The 21,440-nt window shown below is 41.5% G+C and overlaps 2 protein-coding genes across 3 annotated transcripts in view; one reads left to right on the top strand and one right to left on the bottom strand.

Annotated features, from left to right (window-relative positions):
• LOC122748175 (tumor necrosis factor receptor superfamily member 14-like) overlaps positions 1–21,440 on the bottom strand; it is a 67,894-nt gene that overhangs the window by 3,820 nt on the left and 42,634 nt on the right. The window contains exons 5-6 of the mRNA XM_043993860.1: positions 6,321–6,476; positions 4,196–4,286 (exon numbers count right to left, since the gene is read on the bottom strand). Of these exons, the coding sequence (XP_043849795.1) occupies positions 4,196–4,286; positions 6,321–6,476 (247 nt within the window). The remainder of the gene's footprint in view (positions 1–4,195; positions 4,287–6,320; positions 6,477–21,440) is intronic.
• On the top strand, positions 16,333–17,391 carry LOC122748993 (low molecular weight phosphotyrosine protein phosphatase). 2 transcript variants are annotated; one of them, XR_006355654.1, is made up of 2 exons: positions 16,333–16,874; positions 17,227–17,391. XR_006355654.1 is itself a non-coding variant. In XM_043995127.1 (1 exon), the coding sequence occupies exon 1, from the start codon at positions 16,340–16,342 to the stop codon at positions 16,814–16,816; it is 477 nt and encodes a 158-aa protein (XP_043851062.1). In that variant the 5' UTR covers positions 16,333–16,339; the 3' UTR covers positions 16,817–16,921. The 2 variants fall into 2 exon arrangements, 1 of the variants encoding a protein (XP_043851062.1); XM_043995127.1 differs by lacking the exon at positions 17,227–17,391 and having other exon boundaries at positions 16,333–16,921.

Raw genomic sequence — 21,440 nt, 5'->3', positions numbered from 1 at the left:
CTTGTATTTAAGTATGTTCTGATTTTTCACAAAAGTAATTGTATACTAAGTAAAAAAAGGGTATTATTTGAAATTGTTGCATAATTATATATTATATTTTGAGTCAAGATGTATTCACATTTTTTGCAATCATTTATTATCCTCAATTTTAAATCCATATGAGACTTGGATTATGGGAACTTATCATTTAAGACATTAATTGCCTTTATTCTGAGTTATCAGATGCCAGTTGGCCAAGATGCCATCCAATCACAAGAGGAATACATGCAAGAGCAGACACTGAACTGTCACATGAGGGGAGACATGCATGAAGTCAAGGTATGGCCGAGGGAACAGCTTTTGACAAATGTTGAGGTTGGATTCTCTTGGTTTAATATTTTATTCTCTTTTTCCCCACAATATTGTACAGATGACTGGAAGTATTCATCCCACCCATCTCACTTCTACACCTGGCTTCTATGCTCCCTCCTATATGCCTGATGCCATGGACATCTTAATCCCATGGATCTGATTAAGTCTGACTCAGTTTCCTCCAATATGTTCGGTGGCATGGACGTATATTCCATCCACCTATTTTAAGCCTGGCATACTGTATGGGCAGTACATATTGCTCAAGTGTGGGAATGCTCATATCCCATCATTTCTCTGTTCTTTTATGGTAACCCCCATAATTATCTCAGGTGTCATGATAAATACAGTGTTGAATTTGGCCTTGACACCTGTTACCAATTATATTAGATTTTCTAATTTCTCATAATGGCATGAGGATAATTAGGCAGATGATGCAAAAAGTGATGAAACAAAGATAAAAATTATTTTAAAAAATTAATATCACATCAATTGTCTTCTCAATTACCCTCCATAAGGGGGGACTATAGTAATATTATAATTTTAAAGAATGTTTCAATTTTTGTTTTATTATATGTTTCATGTGTAACAACTAAGATTCTGAATTCCCTTAGACATGTTTTTGAGAACTTTCATTGTTTGATTTGCTTATTGACAAAGCTATTTTAAAGTTGTGTTAAGCTCAATTTTGTAGGAAATTTTCCTGGCTGATTACCAGTATCCACACATCAACCCCTGAAAAGACTTCCATTCCACGACTACACCTAGAGGACATCTGAGAAAAGACTTTCAGAGACTTTAAATGAACAGTTTTGATTTGTTCTTTTTGTTGGTTTTTTTCTCTTTCTGTTATAATATACACCATCTGTAACATGTATTCTCTGCAGAGGCCCTCCCTTTGCAAGACTAATGTCAAAGCGTCGGTTCATGAGGACAAAAAAAATCGCCCCTCTGGACAAAACTTTCCTCTCTTCCTTTTCTATATTGTTGTTCACATATTATTAGTTAGCAATAGTTATTATATTGTTTTTACTGTTCCGTCAAGGAAACATTTTGTTTCTTGAGGAACAACAGGGGGGACTGTAACGATTGGAATGACGCCACCTGCTGGATACTTACTGTAGAAGAGTTCTGCCCATGAAGGGAAGGTCTTTGAGGGCAAGACCAGGAGTCAGGAAGTGACGTGGGCTAGTGGGAGGAGGAAGGAAGAGACTGGCGCTCAGTCTCGTTTTCTTTTTTCCTCTGGACTCTGGTGGAGAGCGGAGCTAGAAATGTGCTCTCCCTTTAATAGATAGGAATCTAGGCCTTTCTCTCTCTTTACCAAATTCGTATTCTCCTTAATAAATGCTTAAAAGTCTAACTCTTGCTAAAGCTTATAATTTATTGGCGACCACTCATTAGATATTTTAGACAGACTAGCTAGAATTTTAACCCTTAACATGTCTAAGAGACAGAACTGAAGGTTCCTGACCCCAAGGCAAGTCCTATACCTCCCACTTTCTAACCTAACAGTAAGATGGAAATTAATAGGATGGAATGGAATTGCTGTCTTACAATTAAACTAAAAATAAAAATCATTTCAAAAAGATCATAGAGCCAGAGATAGCAAGGTTGTCCAGTGGACCCCATGGACATCAGTGGACAGAGCGCTGCACCTAGAGTTTGGAACACCCCTGTTTGCTTCAGTTTCTTCATCTGTAAACTGAGGATAATAATAGTACCCATTTCCTAGTGTGGTTATGAGGATCAAATAAGATAATACCTAGAAAGTGCCATGTAAATGCTGGCTATTGTTGTTGTTACTGTAACCCCTGTTCCAATGCTAATTGATATGAGACTTTCCTTATTGGTGAAGATAAATTCCCTGGAGGGGTTGGCCTGGCAGAGTTGCTGGAAGAAGTCCACCATGATCAGTTCTTTTCAGGACTCCTCAAACGTCTTGGGGGACTCTTCAAGCATCAAATTGCTTTTGGCTTCCAGCTTCAAGAGGGAAGATGGAAGAGGCCAACCCCAATTCAGGTTGCTGATGGAAAAGACTCTGGGAAACATGAGAGCAGTCAGCAGCCTCCACCATGTCCTCATGCCCAGCTTGCTACACTAGAGACTTGGGGAAGTTTCCCTTTGCATGAGATCTAGACCTCTCTCTGGGTTAAGCTGAGTTGTCTTGCTCCCAATGAGGAAGCTCCTTCCTCTGTATTATGTGGTAAATATTCTCCTATGGATCTCTTCTGTGATCTCCCTTTTGCTACAATTTAGATAAGTGGGTTTCTTTGCTTTTTGCTATGTGTGGTCATTGTGGAATTGGTATTAGGTGGGAAGGCCATCAGATTTTGGATGGAGAGCTTGGGGTTTCCCTTCCTCCTCCAAAATCAGACAAAGCAAGCAGAAATTAGATTGAAGGCAGTCATATCCCCTAGACTACTAATATTTAAGGGAGTAGAGATTTATAATTCTAGCCCATTACCTTCTTTCTCTGAGAACAAAGTGGTCTCTTGCCGCAACTTCCTGTTGTTGACAGAAATTAAATTCTTCCTTGGAAAAGGGCAGTTGGGAAAAAAGGCTATATAGACATATGTAGTCTTTTTCCCTATGAGGCATATGGCAGCCAACACCACAGGTGTACTTTAGCTACACATAGAGTTTTCTCAGTGTCTCTCTCTCTGTATCTTTGTCTCTGCCTCTGTATCTCTGTTTTCTCTTTCTCCCCACTTGGAATCTCTAACACTACATTAATATCATTATTACTAGGGTTCTTCTTCCCTAACAAAAGGGCAAAGGGATGAGAAGTTAGATTAAATTGGGTCATATCCCCATGACTACTAATATTTAAGGGAGCAGATAAATAAAATTCTAGCCTGATTACCCTTCCCCCACCATATCTTATTATTATTATTACTATTATTATCATTATATCATTAATTAATTGTTGTTGTTTGCTCATTTCAGTAATGTCCAATTCTTCATGACCACATTTGGGGTTTTCTTGGAAAAGATACTGGAGTGGTTTGCCATTTCCTTCTCCAGCTCATTTTACAGATGAGGAAACTGAGACAAACAGTGAAGTAACTTTCCTAGGGTCACACTTCCTAAAAGGAAATGTTGTTGTTTGTCCTTCATTCTCAAAGAGGACCATGACAGATATCATGACTTGCAATGAATTCGATTTAAGTAAAGAAGGGTTGTGCAATGTTGCCAGCCCCAATCTCTTCTCCAGAGCCATCTAGGTCCAATAGCAAGATATATTATCAAGATGACTCTGGAGATGGCCCCAGATTTTTAAGATGATTGGAGTTAAGTGACTGCCCTAAGGTCGCACAGCTAGTAAGTGTCTGAAGTAGGATTTGAACTCAGGTCCTCCCAACTTCAGGACCAGTGCTCTATCCACTGCACCATTTAGCTGCCCCAAAGGAAATGCGAGCTGTGTAGAATAGAGATTCATAATTCCATGTACATTCAGAGGTGTGTTGGCATTAGCTCAAACTGTAAGCAAGTTGTAAATTGATAACCATGATTCAGAAATTGGCAAATACTACAAAATAGGGCTTGAGTTGTTATTTTGTTGAGTATCTAGACTAAAGAAAATGATAAACAAAATTTTGATCATGCAGAATAAACTTAAAAGTGTGTCTTGTGTATATTTATTTCCTAAATATCCCGTTGTTAAACACTTACCTGCAGTCCTGTCTGGAAGTGTTTTTGTTTGTTTGTTTTTGTTTTTCTGTTCTACTTTGTATATGGAAACATTTATTATATTTGGTGTTTGTGAAGGTCAGAGTTTTTGTTAAAAATATTATAAATGAACAAGCAAAAAGAATGAATCAAGTTCCAGAGAGTGTGTTCTACCTACTTGGTCCATGGCAGACAGTAGTGAAGGGTCCCATTGGGGGAAAATGTCCCTGCTGGGCACTTTTCACAGATAGTGTTGTTTCTCTTTGTGCCTAAAAGAGAAGGAGATATGAGAGATTTGATGCTCAGCATAGCAATAGGATTAGAGCAAAACATGGCTGGTGGAACTGTGCCCCTGGGTTGGTTGGTCCCTTTCCTAGAAGCTGCGTCAGAGGAAAGAGTATTGGGGACAACTCTATGATATACTCCCCAGGCCTTGGGCAAGAGGTTGTTTTTTTTTTTTAATATGTATATGTGTGTATATATATATATATATATATGTATATATATATATATATACACATGTATGTATGTTTTGTTTTTGCATCACCTGCATTACCCAATGTTTCTTTCTCTTTACTAGGAAATATTTAATAATCAATTCTTGGGAGGGGGGAAGAACATGGCACATTGTAATGTTTTTGATGTTCCACTGACATTACTTAAATTTTTTCCATCACTTTCTTAAATCTAAACAATTAACAAAGCTATAAATTAAGCCCTGATTTATACTCCAACTTAGCCCTTATGGCCTTCCCTTACCCAGAGAGATATCTCTTATAATGAGAATCTTTAAAAAGGAAAAAAAAAACAGTTCAGTAAACTAATCAACATATCAAAAAGTGTAACATTATGTGTAGTCTTCCATACACATAGACCCCACTTCTACAAAGAAGCTGGAGATTAAGAATGAGGTCCAGCAGGTAGGTGGCTCAGTAGATAGAGTGCTGGGCCCAGAGTTGGGAAGATTTTAGCCCAAATACAGCTTCAGACACTAGCTGTATGACACCGGGCAAGTCGTCTAACCTCTGCTCACCTCCTTCCCATACTAGACAAGAAGTATAATGGTAGCACTTGACTCCCAGGTACTATTTGTAAAACACTTAGCCCAGTTTCTGGCACATAGTGGTTCTTCTTTACTTATTATTATTTTAGTTATCTGAAACTATACACATGATTTTGCCCACTTACAAGATCATGGCTTTAGAGGAAGAAGGGACCTTGGAAATCATTGAGTCCTACTGTCTCATTTTCCAGGAGAGGAAAATGAGGCCCAGAGAGGTCAAGTCAATGACTTACTTGGCACATAAGTCACTCCTTCAATATTTGAAGGATTTTTGATTTGGGCAGCTTGGGTCCTCTCTCCAAGTGCTGGTTGTGATCCCCTTCCATTTTAGCAGATGGCCTTGCAGAGCTGTAGCTGAAACATCTATTCTCTGAGGCCAATTTGGGGCTAAGCCCCTCTGTACTTAAGTAGGCAGGTCTTCAGAAAAGAGACTGCCAAAAATCCAGACCCCTCATCCTATTTTAGAAGCCCCCAACTCAGGAGAATTTGAATTTGATGTACCAGGGTGCTTCATAGACAAAAAAAGAGAACAGTGAAGAAATTACCAATCAGATCAGTGAATAAGGCAAGAGTTTATGATCAGACGAGGGAGATTGATGATCACAGAAAATAAAATGGATAGTTTTGATTATACAAAATTTAAAAGATCTTTATAGAAAGAAAAACAATACAGCAAAAATTAGAAGGCAATCTGGTAATTGGTTGGGTGGGTGAGGGGAAGCAGAAATCTTTTCAGTGACTTTCTTTGATAAAAGTCTCATTTCTTTTTGTTTTGTTTTATTTTGGTGGAGCAATGAGGGTCAAGTGACTTGCCCAAGGTCACACAACTAGTAAGTGTCAAGAGTCTGAGGTCAGATTTGAACTCAGGTCCTCCTGAGTCCAGGGCTGGTGCTTTATCCACTGTGACACCTAGCTTCCCTCAAAAGTCTCATTTCTTAAAAAAAAATATGTATATATATGCACACACACACACATACATGGACTCAGCACATATATACACTCAGTATATACATACACACATACATATATGCATATACATGTGTATATATGTATGCATGCATACATATACACTCATATATACATATATACACATACACATATATATTTTTTAATTAATTTTTTTTGTTTTTTACGCAGTCAGAGCTGAGGTAGGGCTGGGGATTTCTCAGGTTTCAATTGCAACAGCCTGAAGCAACAATAGTTCTGGGTCTCTGGGTGGATGGTGATGGAGCAAGCTCACCTCTAGACTTCACATATTGGCCAGGGTTGCAGACTCGGTGAACCATACACTTCTGACAGTCATCATCTCTCATGTTCCTGCAGAAAAAGCCTGGAGCACAGCTACATACTGTATCAGATGTAGGTGAACATTCCCTTCTGGTCACCAAGCCAAGCGCTGAAACAAAAAGCAAGAGGAAGAAGAAGACATTAGGTCAGTCAGTCAATGAACATTTATTATCACCTACTACGTTCCATGTACATGTTACAAAGCAAGACAAAAGAAAGTCCCTGCTTTTTAGGAACTCACAGTCTGTTGGGAAGGACAGATTATAATTAGCATGTACAAACAAGATCCATGCAGGACAAACTGGAGATAATCAATAGATGAAAGGCACTAGACTTAAGGGGGCATAGGATTGGCTCCTTAAAGAAGGTGGGATATTAGCTAGGATTTGAAGGAAACCAGAGAAGCCATGATGTGGAGATGAGGAAAGAGAGAATTTCAGGCATGAGGGATAGCCAGGGGAAATTCCCAGGAGGAAAGAAAAAGAGATCAGGGTGACTGGATCACAGAGTATGTGGAAAATGGGGGGAGAGTGTATAGGTATAATAGGACTGTAAAGGTAGGAGTGGACTAAATTATGAAGGGCTTTGAAGATTTTGGTTTTCATCTGGAAAGTGAGAGGGAGACACTGAATTTTATTGAATAAGATGGTGGAATGTTTGGAGCTGTGCTTTAGGAAAATCACTTTGGTGGCTGAATGGAGGATGGATTGGAGCGGGGAGAGACATGAGACAGAGCATGCCCCCCTCCCCAGCATCTATTGAAATAATCCAGTGTGAGGTGAAGAGTGTCTGCACCAGGTTGGATGAAGCTTGAGAGAAGAAAAGGAGGGCATATTCAGGAGATGCTGAAAAGGTGAAATTGGCAAGCTCTGTATGTAAATTGCATTTGGAGGGTAAGAGATAATGAGGGGTCCAGGATGACTTGGGGGAGGAAATATATGGGCCCTGATGACAGCCCTTTGCACAGGACCTTAAGTGTTGACTGCATCTTTTATATTGTTTTTTTCTCTCTCCACCTAAACTAGGAGATCCTGAAGGGCAGAAGCAACATCTCAGAGGCTTTCAAGTTTGATTGATTTGTAGGCAAGAATTTCTTCTATACGACTCCCAATGAATGGTCACCTAGCCTGTGCTGGAAAAGTTCCAATGAGAGAACACCCTGAGGTAGTCCATCCAGCTTTGGATTCAAATGCTGCCCCAGATCCTTTGTGTCTGAGGGATGCTGGACAGGTTGCTCTAGGCAACTCTAAGACTATGAGTTGCAGTCAAAGTGCCCACATACCCTGGTAGAAAAAATGTTCTTGTGGGCAGCTAGGTGTTTTCAGTGGATGAAGCACCAGCCCCAGATTCAAGAAGACCTGTGTTCAAATCCAGCCTAAGACCCTTGACACTTACTAGCTGTGTGACCCTGGGCAAGTCAATTAACCCTCATTGCCCCACCAAAAAAAAGAAAAAGGAAAAAAAGGAGTCTTCTTCCTTAAACAAGTAAAATCACAGGTCTGATATCTCCCCCACAAAAGAACAAGAAGAAAGTACAAAGTTTTGTCCTGAGGATGGGTTATAAGGACAAAAACAGAACAGTGCCTACCTTCAAGGAGCCAGTATTCTATGTGTGCAGCCTCATCTGTCACTTCTCAGTGAAAACAAACCTCCATGTGAACACCTACCTTGCTTGAATACTCCATAAAATAGTTTTTTAGGCAAATGTATTTTTGACATTTGAACATCATGACCAGCCTGTCAGAGTTGTGCTCTGCAGTAGAGTTTGAATGCCTGGCAGTTTAGCTAAAGAAATGACCTCAATGTCTGGTACCTTATCTTGCCATATGATCTTCTGAATCTTCCTCAGACAATCAAAATGGAAGCGATTCAGTTTCCTGGCACGGAGCTGTTTGACTGCCCAGGTTTCAGAGGTATACAACAATGAGATCAGCACAATGGTTCTGTAGATCTCCAGTTTAGTAAGCAGTCTAATACCTCTTCATCCCCAAAATTTCCTTTGGAGCTTTCCAAACACGGCTAGCTCTGGCAATGAGCGGATCAACCTCATCATCTATGTGGACCTCCCTAGATAGTATACTCCCAAAGTAAGTGACCTTATCAACAGTGTTCAAAATTTCTCCATTTGCTGTAACCAATGTTACACATATGGATGGTCTTATGCTGACTGGTAGAGATCCTGTGTTTTCTTGGTGTTTATTGTTAGGCCACAATTAGCATAAACAGCAGGGAATGATCCATACTTAGTTGCATCTCAGCTTTAGAGATTTCACTGAGTGTGCAATCATCTGTGAACAAAAAACCAGGTACCAACTCTCCCTTCACTTTAGTCTCAGCTTGTAGCCTTTTCAGGTTACATAATTTATCATCACTGTGGCTGCTGACCTTGATGCCATATTTGTCCTTGTTGAAGTTGAACATTTCTGAAAACATCATGTGGAAAACAAAAAGTACACAGCTTTGCTTTATTCCATTGGTGACTGGTAAAGCAAGAGAACATTGTCCATTACCTAGAACCTAGACAAGCATGCCATCATGCAATTGATGTATAATATTGATTAACTTCTCCTAGCAACCAAATGTTAACATACTTTTCCATAAGTCCTCACAACTGACAATAGCAAAGGCCTTGATCAGATCCATGGACATTGTGTACAGACTTCTGTCCTGCTCCTGACATTTGTCCTGGAGTTATGGGGATGTAAGCACCATATTGGATTTTTCTTGGTCCTTTCTGAAGCCACATTGGCTCTCTGGTAGAAGACCATCTTCCAGGTGCCAACCACTCTGCTAATATCATCTCATTTGATCTGTAGAATAGATACCTGGGAGGTAGATGATGTTATTGACCTTATTTTATAGTTGAAGTAATTGAGGCAGACCAAGGGTAAGTGATGCCCAACATCACACAGCCAGAAGCATCTGAGATCAGATTTGAACACAGGTTTTCCTGACTCCAGACCCAGCATTTGACCCACTTTGCCACTTAGGTAATAGAGCCCGAATCTCCTAGCCAAGTGCATAGAGAATAGATTTAGATCTGGAAGGAACCTGATTTGTTATTGCATCTAAGTCTCTTATTTTAAAGATAAGCAGATGGAAGCCCAGAAAGGTTAGTCACTTTATCCTGATTTCCCTCAATGCTAATACCCACCCTGAGATTATCTCCAGTAAATCCTGCCTATATTGTGTTTGTAGAGTTGTTTCATGTTCTTTCCCCCATTAGACTGTGAGACTCTCAAGGGTCTTTCTTGGGGTTGCCAGCACTTATAATGGTGTTTGACAAATAGTAGGTGCTTAATGAATATTTATTTCCCAGGTGGAAAATTACATGCCCCAGAACCTTAGGAAGTAGCTCCTGCTCCTCATGTTATAGATTGGCAAAATGAGATAGAAAGAATGGACATGACTAATCTGAGGTCACACAAAGAAAAGATAGGAATGGAAACTAGGTCTCCCAACTCCCAGTACAACACTCTCAGTGTCTGTCTTCCTATCCTGGTCCAGCTCCTGCTCCCTGAGTTGTTGACATCCCCCCTATGCCATCTTGTCTGGGTAGGTCCAAGACTCATGACTTTCTCTGGACCCAGCTCCCATTTTCCCAGGGAAACTAGAGGACTCAGGTCAGAGCCCAGGAGAGGGTGGGCTTTGGGTTAGATCCAGGATCCTGGCTCATCCCAAGGCTTCTGAAGCATTTCTTACCAGTGTCACAGACTTTACATGGGAGACACTCCCTCAGAACATTGCGGTGTGCTCAGTACATTCGAAGATTACAAAGCACACACATAGTTGGTTGCTTTATACTGCATGTTTCTTGAAGCCTGAAATCTAATGGTATCAAAGACTCAGCATCCAGAACAAGGCACAGGACCCCTCCCTGCAGAAGTCCTTCCACCTCAACCCCCCTTTTCCCTAATACCACCATATACACACCCTAGGCCATAACCAGGAAGCTACCAAGGCCACCTATGTACTTAGGATGGTTCACTATTATGAGAATTAGGATGGGATACATCTGCACTCCAACCCACAGAGCAATAGAACCCAGACTGTCCAAACTTAAAGGGACTGCAATATCAGAGTTAGGAGGGACCTCAGAACACACGGTCTTGAGTTGTGAGGGCAATCTTAGTACACAGAATGTTAGAGATAGAAGGGCTCTTAGGACACAAAATGACATAATTGGGAAGAACATCAGAACCAAGAATGTCAGAACTAGGTGGCACCTCAGAGCATTGAATGTCAATATTAGGGAAGATCTCAGAACTTATAATGTTTGAGCTTCAAGGGACCTCAGAACATAGGACTTAGGGCTGGAAAGACACCTGTAGAACACAGAATGTTAGAGGTCACCTAGTTCTATCTCTTCCTTTTATAGATGAGGAAACTAATGACTGGGCCAAGGTCACATAGGTAGCAAGTTAGGGCACTAGGAGTCAAACTGGTCTTTAAGATCCTATCCCACTCTGACATGCACTAAATTTAGAGCAAGACAGGTTAGACCCTCTCTGGGCTGACCTTAAGGTCACTTCCATGGGAGCACAGGGAAAGCACAAGAGAGGATGACTGTGTTGCTGGGGGAGTGAAGGTGGAGGTACAAGAGGCAAAATCAAAGATTGTGTGCCTGTGAGTTTATCCAGAATAGCATCCCTAAGGACACAGCAGACAATGAAATACAGCAGAAACTTATTAAGCACTCTCTATCTGAAAGGCTAAATCTGAGCAGCTAGGTGATAGAGTGGATAAAGCATGGAGCCTGGAATCTAATGAAATGGAAGTGAATGGAAGCCAATGACTTCATGAGAAATCAAGAAACAATCAAACTAAATGAAAAGAATGAAAAAATAGGAGACAATGTGAAATATCTCATTGGAAAAATAATTGACCTGGAAAATAGATCCAGGAGAGAGGTGAATGGATGTCAAGATGTTGTAGTGAGATTTATAATGTCCATATTAATTGATATGATATGTGTCATGATTATACTAACTACTTAGATTTGTTGGAGCTCTCAAATTTTTCAGGGGACCTAGACTTGAAATCTAAGTTTGCTGTTGAAATGATCAATCAGACTCCCTGACATGCTAACAATTCCTGTACTTGTAACTGCCAAGTGAACCAAACCAGGTGACTTGTTTCTGTTCTTTCCATTCTACCCTGGTTCTTTACCCTGCTGAACAATCACAAGGCTCAAGACCATAAAAACTTGGAAACTGTTTACACAAGACCCAAGAATTACAGCCATTTGTGGTTTTCACCCTTAAAAATGTAATCCCTGCCATAAGACACTGATCCCCCTTTCCTAGGAAGGAGGGCTTTGCTTTCAAGCTGTTTCCCTCACTTAGAAATTAAATCATTGTTTGATTCCTGACTCACCTGTCTCTAGCCTGCTCTGTTCAGCTCTGGCCATCCACAGGTTAGAGGCTGGTCCTATCTAGTAGACACTCAAGGCTAGTCCAATCTGGTTCACAATGTCATAGCTGTGACATCCCCAAATGATAGAGAAAGACCTTGACAAGAATAGGGGATTAGGATGAGCTGAATGGAATCAAGTGCTCTAGACTAAGCTGACAAGTCTCTCCAGCAATCAGCACTTGCTGCATAAGTGTTCTGTGCCCCACCTGGCTCTGAACCCCATGGGGAAGGCAAAGGAAATCAGAAGTGTGCCCTGGGGGACTTCTCCCCTTCCCTCTTTTACCTCAATGACAACCCAGTTGTCTTCCTTTCAACCCAGGCAGTCCTGCATCCAACCCCTTAAAGCCTTGGACAACCCAACTCTAGACTCTATATGCAAGAGGCATTCCATAAAAGCCTCCTGGCTGGATAACTTCACCCTGTCCAACAATAAGAATAGTGGCCTTATTAGGTACTGAGTATTCCATTCCCTAAAGTATTCAAGAAGAGATTCCTATGTTGGAAAAGAGATTCATCTACATGCCCCACCATGGTTAGCCCTAAGCTCTGAGATTCTATGGCTCTGGAATATGAATGGAATATGAAGAAAGGCAGAGAGCCTAGAATAGGAGGCATTTACCAGAGTAAGAGAGTGATTTGTCCTAGAGAAAGAAACCATGTGACCTACCTGCATGGCAAGGGGGGCAGCACTGCCCATCTACCTTGTACTTTCCTGCCTTACACTCCAGTGCCTCCATACAGGGAATGTGCTGAGTAATCGTGAACATGATGAACATCTTGGGCAAAGAAAGAAGGAGGTAATGAGGGCAAGGGAGAGAGCATGGGTGTCAGGAAAACTGGGCCCTAATCTTGATCCTGTCACTCACTGGCTGGATGACCTTGGGCTGGCCACTTACCCCTTGGGGTCTCAGTTTTCCCATCTGTAGAATGAGGGGGGGGTTGAGAAACATCACAATGTAATGGAGAAAGCACAAGAATAGGAGCCAGTGAATTTGGATTAGAATCCTGCCTCAGGCACTTACTAACTGTGCTACCCTGGACAAGTGATTTGTTGTTGCCCTTCATTTTCAAAGAGTACTATGACATTGGGAGGTGATATCATGACTTGCAATGAACTGGATTTAAGTGAGGCAGTGCTGTGCAAAATCACCAGCCTCACTCTCTACTCCAGAGCTATCTGGGTCCAGATGGTTTGAGGCAATTGGGGTTAAGTGACTTGCCCAGGATCACACAGCTAGTAAGTGTCTCAGTTCAGACTTGAACTCAGATCTTCTTGACTCCAGGGCCAGTGCTCTATCCACTGTGCCACCTAGACCTTTCTCAGTTTCCTCATCTATAAAATGAGGAGATTGGGCTTGAAGGACTCCAAAATCCCTTCCAGCTCTACACCTGGGATCCTGTGGTTTAATCTCTTAAGAGGGAGAGTCTAACCAGTCTGTGACTTCAAGAAGCACAAACCTGGGAAGGCTGGGGGAGGGAAAGAAGAGGCCAGTGTAGGAGAGAGGAGCATGGATGCAGATACGATAGAATTTTAATAATGATTAATTCACACTTAATGAAGCACTTTAATGGTTTCCAGAGAACTTTGCACACTTTTCATTTGAGTCTTACCACAACCCTGTGAAGGAGGTGCTATTATTATACCCATTATATAAGTAGGGAAACTAAGGCTGGAAGGTTCACTCAGTAAATGTGTGAGGCAGGATTCAAATTCAGGTGTTCCTGACTCCAGGGACAAGACTCCATCCTCTCTGCCCCTCTCCAAGTGATATTGCAGGATTGTCTCCCAGGAGCCTGATCAGAACATGAGGCCATTGAGAGGGTATAAGGCAGGAGAAAGCCCTGCCTGAAAGCTCTACAGGGGAATTATTGCTTCATTTGGCCTGGCTCTTTATCAAAGATGTGCCACCTAAAACTTCAACAAGTATTTCTATCCAGGGAGATAGGGAAAGGAGGGACTGAAGAATAGTGAATATAAAATGAGAAAACATGGTGAGCACAGGACTTGGCACAAATGAGGCTTTTAATAATTGCTTATTTCCTTCTTTCTTTTATGTATTTAAAAATGGTTCTGCAAGGCATCATAGACTTCACTGAACTGCCTCCCAAAACAGTTAAGAACCTTTACTTTGGGGATAAGAAAACTTATCGTCAGAAAGGTCAAGAAAAATCCAATAAGCAAACATTTATTAACCACTCACATGGGACTCAGGATAACTCAGAAGAAGTTTTTCCTGTGAGAAGCAAACCCAAAGATGACCAAATAACAGGACAGACAGAGCAAGGAATCAAGAGACTATTAAAGTTTAGACTGACAAACTAGATCCAGCAGACACACCTAAGAAGTAAGGGGAGAGAAAATTCTATAACAGGAAAGTCTTAGGCATGGCTACTACCTGACCTGACATTCAGGAATATAACAAGTATCCAAGCTTTCCCCATGTGAGAACCAGGACGCCACCCCCTGCTGAGAAAGACATTGTGAGAACCAGGGTGATACCCCCTTGAAAATAAAGCATGCGATTTTGGCATCCAGAAGCTGTAAGTCATGTCAATCAATGGACGAGCCAATTAGCTTGGAGCCGTGTGTGGGGACCGCCCCTCTTCTGGTCCCACCAGGAACATCACTGGAAGCCTCTGAGAATCACTCCTTTTTTCATGCAGGAACCTGCATGTGGCAGCAGACAGATCTTCACACACCTCTCTCTTCACTAACTTCTAATGCACTCTAATAAATACTTAAAAGACTAAACTGTTGCCAAATTTATCAGTAAAATAGCTAATTTCTCCCCCACACTGGGGTTGGGTCAGGTGACCACATTTTACATTTTAAACATCACAGTTAGAATTTTAAACATCACACCCACCCCACCCCAAAAGGGAACTTTCCAGTTTGCAAGTGGACACCCCATCTATCTGCTATAAAAGCTTTTGCCTTCCTTCTCTTCTGGGAGGAGGAACATGTTTCTCAGCCCTTCTCCCCAAGGGTAAGGTTTTTGACATCCCACTAGGTCACTTTATTTAGTGCCAAATAAAAGACAACTTTAATTCTAAGGACCCCCACTATCCCCCATGACAAACACCTGACACCTGTGTGTCATGTAGCCATCTAGGTGGTGCAGAGGATAGAGCACCAGGTAAGATCTGAGTTCAAATCCAGCCTCAGACACTTATAAGTTGTGTGACTGAGCAAATCACTTAATCCTCTTTGCTTCAGTTTTGTCATATGTAAAATGAGAAGGGTAGGCATCTAGGTGGCACAGTGGATAGAGTGCCAGACCGGCAGTCAGGATCTTCCTCAGCTCAAATTTGACCTCAGATGCTTTCTGTGTGACCCTGAGCAAGTCACTTAACCTTGTTTGCCTCAGTTTCCTCATCTGCAAAATGATCTGGAGGAGGAAATAGCAAAAGTGCTCCAGTATGTCTGCTAAGGAAACTCTAAATGGGGTCACAGAGTATTAGACACAAGTGAAAAAATGATTAAACAACAGAAGGGAATGATTTCAGTGCAATGATCCCTTCCTCCACTTCCCTGGTGATTTCTAACTGCCATAGTCTCCCCCTCCCATGCAGTATGTAACTCTCCTTAAGTATGGTTCTAATTTCTTCCACCCCCTCTAGTCTTGTTCCCCTCCACCCACCACTAAATTTGAGAGGAGTGAATCTGGACTTTGGATCCCTTTTGTGTCCAGTCCAGGGGCATGGAGAGGGTGGGAAGTGCTATAGGCCTAGCATACCCCTCAGGGGTAAATCAAAGAACCTTCTCCTTGAGAAACTAAACCAAAGGACAAACATAACTAAAGAGATAAGTGGCACCAGATTGGCACTGAGCTAGCTCCAGGACCACCACCCTTCACTCCAGTCTCTCCCACCCCTACAGAGATAAAATTAGGTGTGGCTGCTGCCACCCTTCACTCAGGTTCCCTAGCCACCATGAGTGGTGGATAGTCCTCCCCCAATAGAGAAACTTTCCATAGTCTGATGATCATCTCATCTGACTTCTATAGAAGTATTTGCTTGTCTCATGCTCGAGGAGATAGGTATCTCAGAGCCATGCTTCTGTGTCATGCCTTCTCCCCATGAGAAGAAGTCCAAGGATTTCCCTCTTGATTTCCTTTCCCTAGCACTGTAAATAAACTATTATTTTATTCTAATTGGATTTGTGTGCAAGAGGGTATAATTTTTTAAAGAGGAATTCCTAAGAAGCCCTATCACAAACTCCTACCCAAACCCCCACTAATTTCTCCACAACATAATTGGCGCCCAAAGTTGCAGGGTATGGGACATTCCTCTTTCCTCTTGGCACACAAAACCTGGAGGTAGGAACCTCCCTTTGGGGTTTCTTTTCTCCTTCTCCCACCTGATTCGACCTCTCATTTGAGTCACAGAGAGGTAGAGGTGGTCAGCTTTTGCATGCGACAGCAATGGGCAGCCTGGGTCATGTATAATTTATTTTGAAATGCTTGAATTCTAGTGGGTGGGGGGGTGGGAATGGAGGAGGAAGAAAAGTTGAAACACAAAGTTTAAAAAAAATTGATGTTGCAGTAGGAAATAAAAATGGCCGCAGAGGGGACCAGGTCTGTGCTGTACGTGTGTCTGGGTAATATTTGTCGCTCACCTATAGCAGAAGCAGTTTTTAGGAAACTTGTAGCTGATCAAAATATTTCAGATAAGTGGAGGATAGACAGTGCAGCAACATCTTCATATGAAATAGGAAACCCCCCTGATTATCGAGGGCAGACTTGCATGAAGAAACATGGCATTACCATGAATCATATTGCCAGGCAGATTACCAAAGAAGATTTCCTGACTTTTGATTATATACTCTGTATGGATGAAAGCAATCTGAGAGATTTTAATAGAAAAGTTAATCAAGTTAAAAACTGCAAAGATAAAATTGAACTTCTTGGAAGCTACGATCCACAGAAACAACTTATTATTGAAGATCCATATTATGGAAATGACTCTGACTTTGAGTCAGTATATGAGCAATGTTTGAGGTGCTGCAAAGCATTTTTGGAAAAATCTCATTAAGGCTCACACTCATTTGTTGCTAAAGGACAACAGTGATTGACATCGACTTTAAAATGATGTATGTATATCAGTTGTTGTGTTATTAAAGAGTAATAATGTAATGCATTTGGAGACCATCATTGTTTGTTCTAATTTTAAAAGGTAATTGAAAAACAGTCATTATTTTTGAAGCAAGAACATTAAATCAATTATAATTGTCAAACTAGCTAGAACTCCCAATCTGTGCCTCAGATTTTAAAAATGAATTAATTATATAGTGAAACAGACTAAAATTTGCATGAGAAAACTAGGAAACCTCAACAACACAGTTATTTATTGACTATTTGATAGATTTTTAAATTGGAATAGCTTTGTTTATGTCTAACTGTGGTCTTTAACAGGTAATAAAAGCATTTACCTTTATGTCCTAGACAATAGAAGATAACTGAAGTCATTGTGAAAGGTTCAAGAAAAATGTATTTTGGTGTGTCAGCAGTCATTTGATGGCAATAACTTAATGAAGAACAAATATTCTTTCTGTTCATCTTTATCATCTTTTAATATTTTGTCTGTCTATTAAAATAAATATAACCTCTGCCATAAAAAAATTGATGTTGAAATCTGTTTTTACATATATTTTGGAAAATAAAATTCAATGGAATAAAAAATAATAATTTTTTTAAAAAAGGGCAGCCTGGGTCTCCCTCCCTCGCCAAAAGCTTGGCGAGACATCCAAACCATGCTCGAACCCTCAGACTCCATTTTTCTGGGTAAGAACTTTTGTGTTTGTGTGTCTATCCCTTGCCAGTGCTTGGCTCTTCCACGAGAAGGGCAGCCAGTCTCTCCCTCCCTTGAGAAAGCACAGCCTAATGTCTGAACCACATTCAGACCATTCTCCTCAGACAAGATGATATCTGGGTACAGCCATGGGGCAGAGAGTATGTGTTTTTTTTTTTTTGGTTTTTTTTTTTTTTTTTTTTTTTTTTTTTGCAGGCAATGGGGGTTAAGTGACTTGCCCAGGGTCGCACAGCTAGTAAGTGTCAAGTGTCTGAGGCCGGATTTGAACTCAGGTACTCCTGAATTCAGGGCCGGGGCTTTAACCACTGCGCCATCTAGCTGCCCCCGAGAGTATGTGTTTTGAAAGGTTTACCTCTGGGGTGCATCCTAAGAGATTGGACTAAATTAGAACTTACAAATTTGAAAAAGAAATGCATGATCTATTATTGTAACACTGTTTGGCCAAAATATCCATTGGAATCCCAAGAGAACTGGTCTTTACATGGAACTCTTAACTATAACACCATTTTGCAATTGGACAAGTTTTGCATGAAGGGAAATGGACAGAGATTCCATACATACTGGTCTTTATGGCTTTAAGCCAGAACTCAAAAGGAAAGGAACAGAACAGAATATTCCCAGCAAAACCAACTGAATCTAAGGTGGCTCTGGGTAACCCTGAAAAGCCTCCTTCCTCACAGGAATTCAACGATTTCTTAGATGACTTCCTCCTGCTGGTAGGAAATCACAGCAAGTCCAGGCCATTAGCTAACCTTTCTGGCACACCCTCCTCCTCTGGGACCCCATCCCCTCCTGCTCCCCAGCCTCATTCCCTGCCTGTTCCTCACTTCACCCCTTCTTCCCTGCCTGCTTCCATCCCTATGGGTCAACCCCTGTCATACCACTCTATGACTGGGACTTCTCTTTGCCCACCAGCTGATCTCAGAACTAATTTCCTGTGCCCTCCACAGCCGAGCTCCTGCCATACTTTGAGTTGACATCAGTACTTTTGTATTTGCCCCACCCAAGAGTTGTCTCCACAATCCATCCAGCTGTACCCCTGTCACAATCTGGGGGAGGGCCTCCAATACGTTCCCTATTCTATTTTTTCCATCCAGCAACCCCTCCCATTGACTTTACCTAATCTGCAGTTGCCTACACCCATCCCTCCAGTCCCCTTTACCCCTCCTTCACCCACTCCACCCAATTCTCTGGCTCTGCCTCCATCTGAGCCTCTGAATGTGACTACACCTATTTGATTAGCCCCCTCATCCCCTCCCCAACCCATTTCACCCAGGTCCCTACCAGTGTCTTCCACTGCTTGCCTCCTTCCATTATGGGAATTTCCCATTCAGAAGGGTACAACACTAATACATGTTCCTTTTTACATGAGTGGTTTGTCTCAGATTAAAGAGAAATTGGGGGTGTTACTCAGAGAAGCCCACAAAGTTCATAGATGGCTTTAGGTCTGTGACAATGCAGTTTGACCTTTCCTGGACTGACTTGCAAATTATTCTTGACAGATGTTGTACCCCCAATGAGAAAAAACAGATTTGGGACCTGTTGTACAAGTGGGTGATGAATACTTGCAGGTTGGAAATGGGTCTGGGGTTCCTGAAACTACAGCTGTTCCAACTATAGACCCAAGATGGGACTATCATGATAGAGAAGACAGGGCCCATAGAAACCACATGATCACCTGCCTTCTTAAGGGAATGAGAATGGGGATTAAGAAACAAGTCAATTATGAGAAGGTAAAGTAGATCACACAGGGGCCAGATGAAAACCCAGCTCTTTTCATGAGTCACTTTGTGGACTCTTTGAAAAAATATACTAATCTGGGGGCAGCTAGGTGGTGCAGTGGATAGAGCACCTGCCCTGGAGTCAGGAAGACCTGAGTTCAAATCTGGCCTCAGACACTTAAAACTTACTAGCTGTGTGATCCTGGGCAAGTCACTTAACCCCAATTGCCTCACCAAAAAAAAAGAAAGAAATACACTAATCTAGATCCAGAAAGGGTTGTAGGAATAACAATCCTCAATATACATTTTATTAGCCAATCTGCTCCTGACGTTAGAAGAGAACTCCAGAAATTAGACTGGGGTCCCCAAACTCCACCTTCACAACTCCTTGATAATGCTTTTAAGACTTTTTAATAACAGAGACCTTGCAGTAGCCAAAGAGGGAGAAAAGAAGGTTCATGCCCGTTCCATAGAACAAGCCTCACTAATAGCAGCAGTCATCATGTCTGCTATCAGCAGATCTCTGGGTGGCCAAGATTCTGACAGCTGCAGTAAACTGGGAAACTGGAGTGGGGGACACTTCTCAAAGGTGAGGCCAACTCCCCTAATTCCTTGTCCCCAGTGCAGCCCCCAAGATGTTGGCCGAGTAAAAACCCAGCTCCCTGCAGTCTGGTCTCCTGTGTACTTCGAATTCAGGGGGCCTGGGACTGGCTAGCCCCTTGTTACTGACATCTCTCTGGCCAAGCCCAGGGTCATGCTGGACATAGGAGGTAAGTCTATGGATTCCTTAATAGACATGGGGGTGACCTCTGTCTCACTCTCTCATTCAGTTCCTGATATTCCATCAAAGGATCAGGTTGTGGGGAGTGGGGAAGATCCCTTAAATATAGACCAACACTGCCTTTAATGTGTATGCATAAGGATCACAAATTCCATCATTCCTTCCTGGTTTCACCCTTTTCACCTTGGCCCTTATTAGGGCATGATGTCAAGAAAAAGCGAGCTCAGTGAGAAATACCTAGCTTATGGGGTCTTTTTTTGTCCAGGCCTCTTTCAAATTATTGTCTAAGTCTGTTCCATCTAAGCTCAAGGCTTCAAACTCATGGCAGCTACCGACTGTGCCTATGTGTCTCCTCCCACCCTCTGGACCTCACAACTCCTCACACTCTCTGGACCAGGCCTTCTCCACTTTTCGCTACTTCCCCACTTCCCCCTCTCCCTCCCCCCATTTGATTTCTTCAGCCCTTCTCAGCTTGAAGCAGTTACAGAAGAAGAATCTTCACTCCTTTTTCTTTTGTATATATATATATATATACATATACATATATATATTGTATATATATTTTGTGTGTGTGTGTGTGTGTGTATATATATATATATATATATATATATATATATACGTTCAATGGAGAATGAAGTGTAATGGGAAGAGAACTGAGACATGGAAACAATGTATTTCTATAGACCAGGCATGAAGTAATGAGGGCTTGTATTAAGGTAGTAACCAAGTCAAAGAAGAGGAGACATATTTGAGAAAAGTCATGTAGACAGAAACAATAGAACTTAGTAACTGGATATGAAAAGTGACAGAGAGTGATGAGTGAAGGATGACCCTTGGTTTCCAGCCTCTGTAACTGGGACAATGATGATATCCTCAATTGTAATAGGGAAAGGGGAGGACTTGTGTTCCAGATATCTAATAGGTGGTTGGAGATGATATTAGAGGTCAGGAGAGAGGTTAGGGCTGCACAAATAGATCTGAGAATCATGTTCATAGGATGATAATTAAATACGTGGGATATTATGAGATTACCAAATGAAATAGTATAGAGGAAGAAGAAAGAAGAGAACAGGATGGAGCTTTGGGGAACACAGAGCTATGTCTGGCAGATGTGATGTGGATGAAAATTTTGAGAAAACCATATGGCATTCTTTGAATCTACCCCTGCATGATTTAGGAACCAGACATGTTGGTTAGAGTCCAGATTTGTTTAATGCTTAACTCAAGAGCTAAGTAATCCTGACTAGAAATTCAGTCAGAACTGAAGATTAATGCAAGGAATATGAGGATTCTTATCCTATTATAAATCTCAAGCAATCCACTTATCTGGAAACTGACTCCATGC

The sequence above is a fragment of the Dromiciops gliroides genome, chromosome 3 (assembly GCF_019393635.1).
Source record: "Dromiciops gliroides isolate mDroGli1 chromosome 3, mDroGli1.pri, whole genome shotgun sequence".
Taxonomy (NCBI): domain Eukaryota; kingdom Metazoa; phylum Chordata; class Mammalia; order Microbiotheria; family Microbiotheriidae; genus Dromiciops; species Dromiciops gliroides.
The sequence above is the reverse complement of the archived record's forward strand: the minus strand, read 5'-3'. Positions and strand labels throughout refer to the sequence as shown.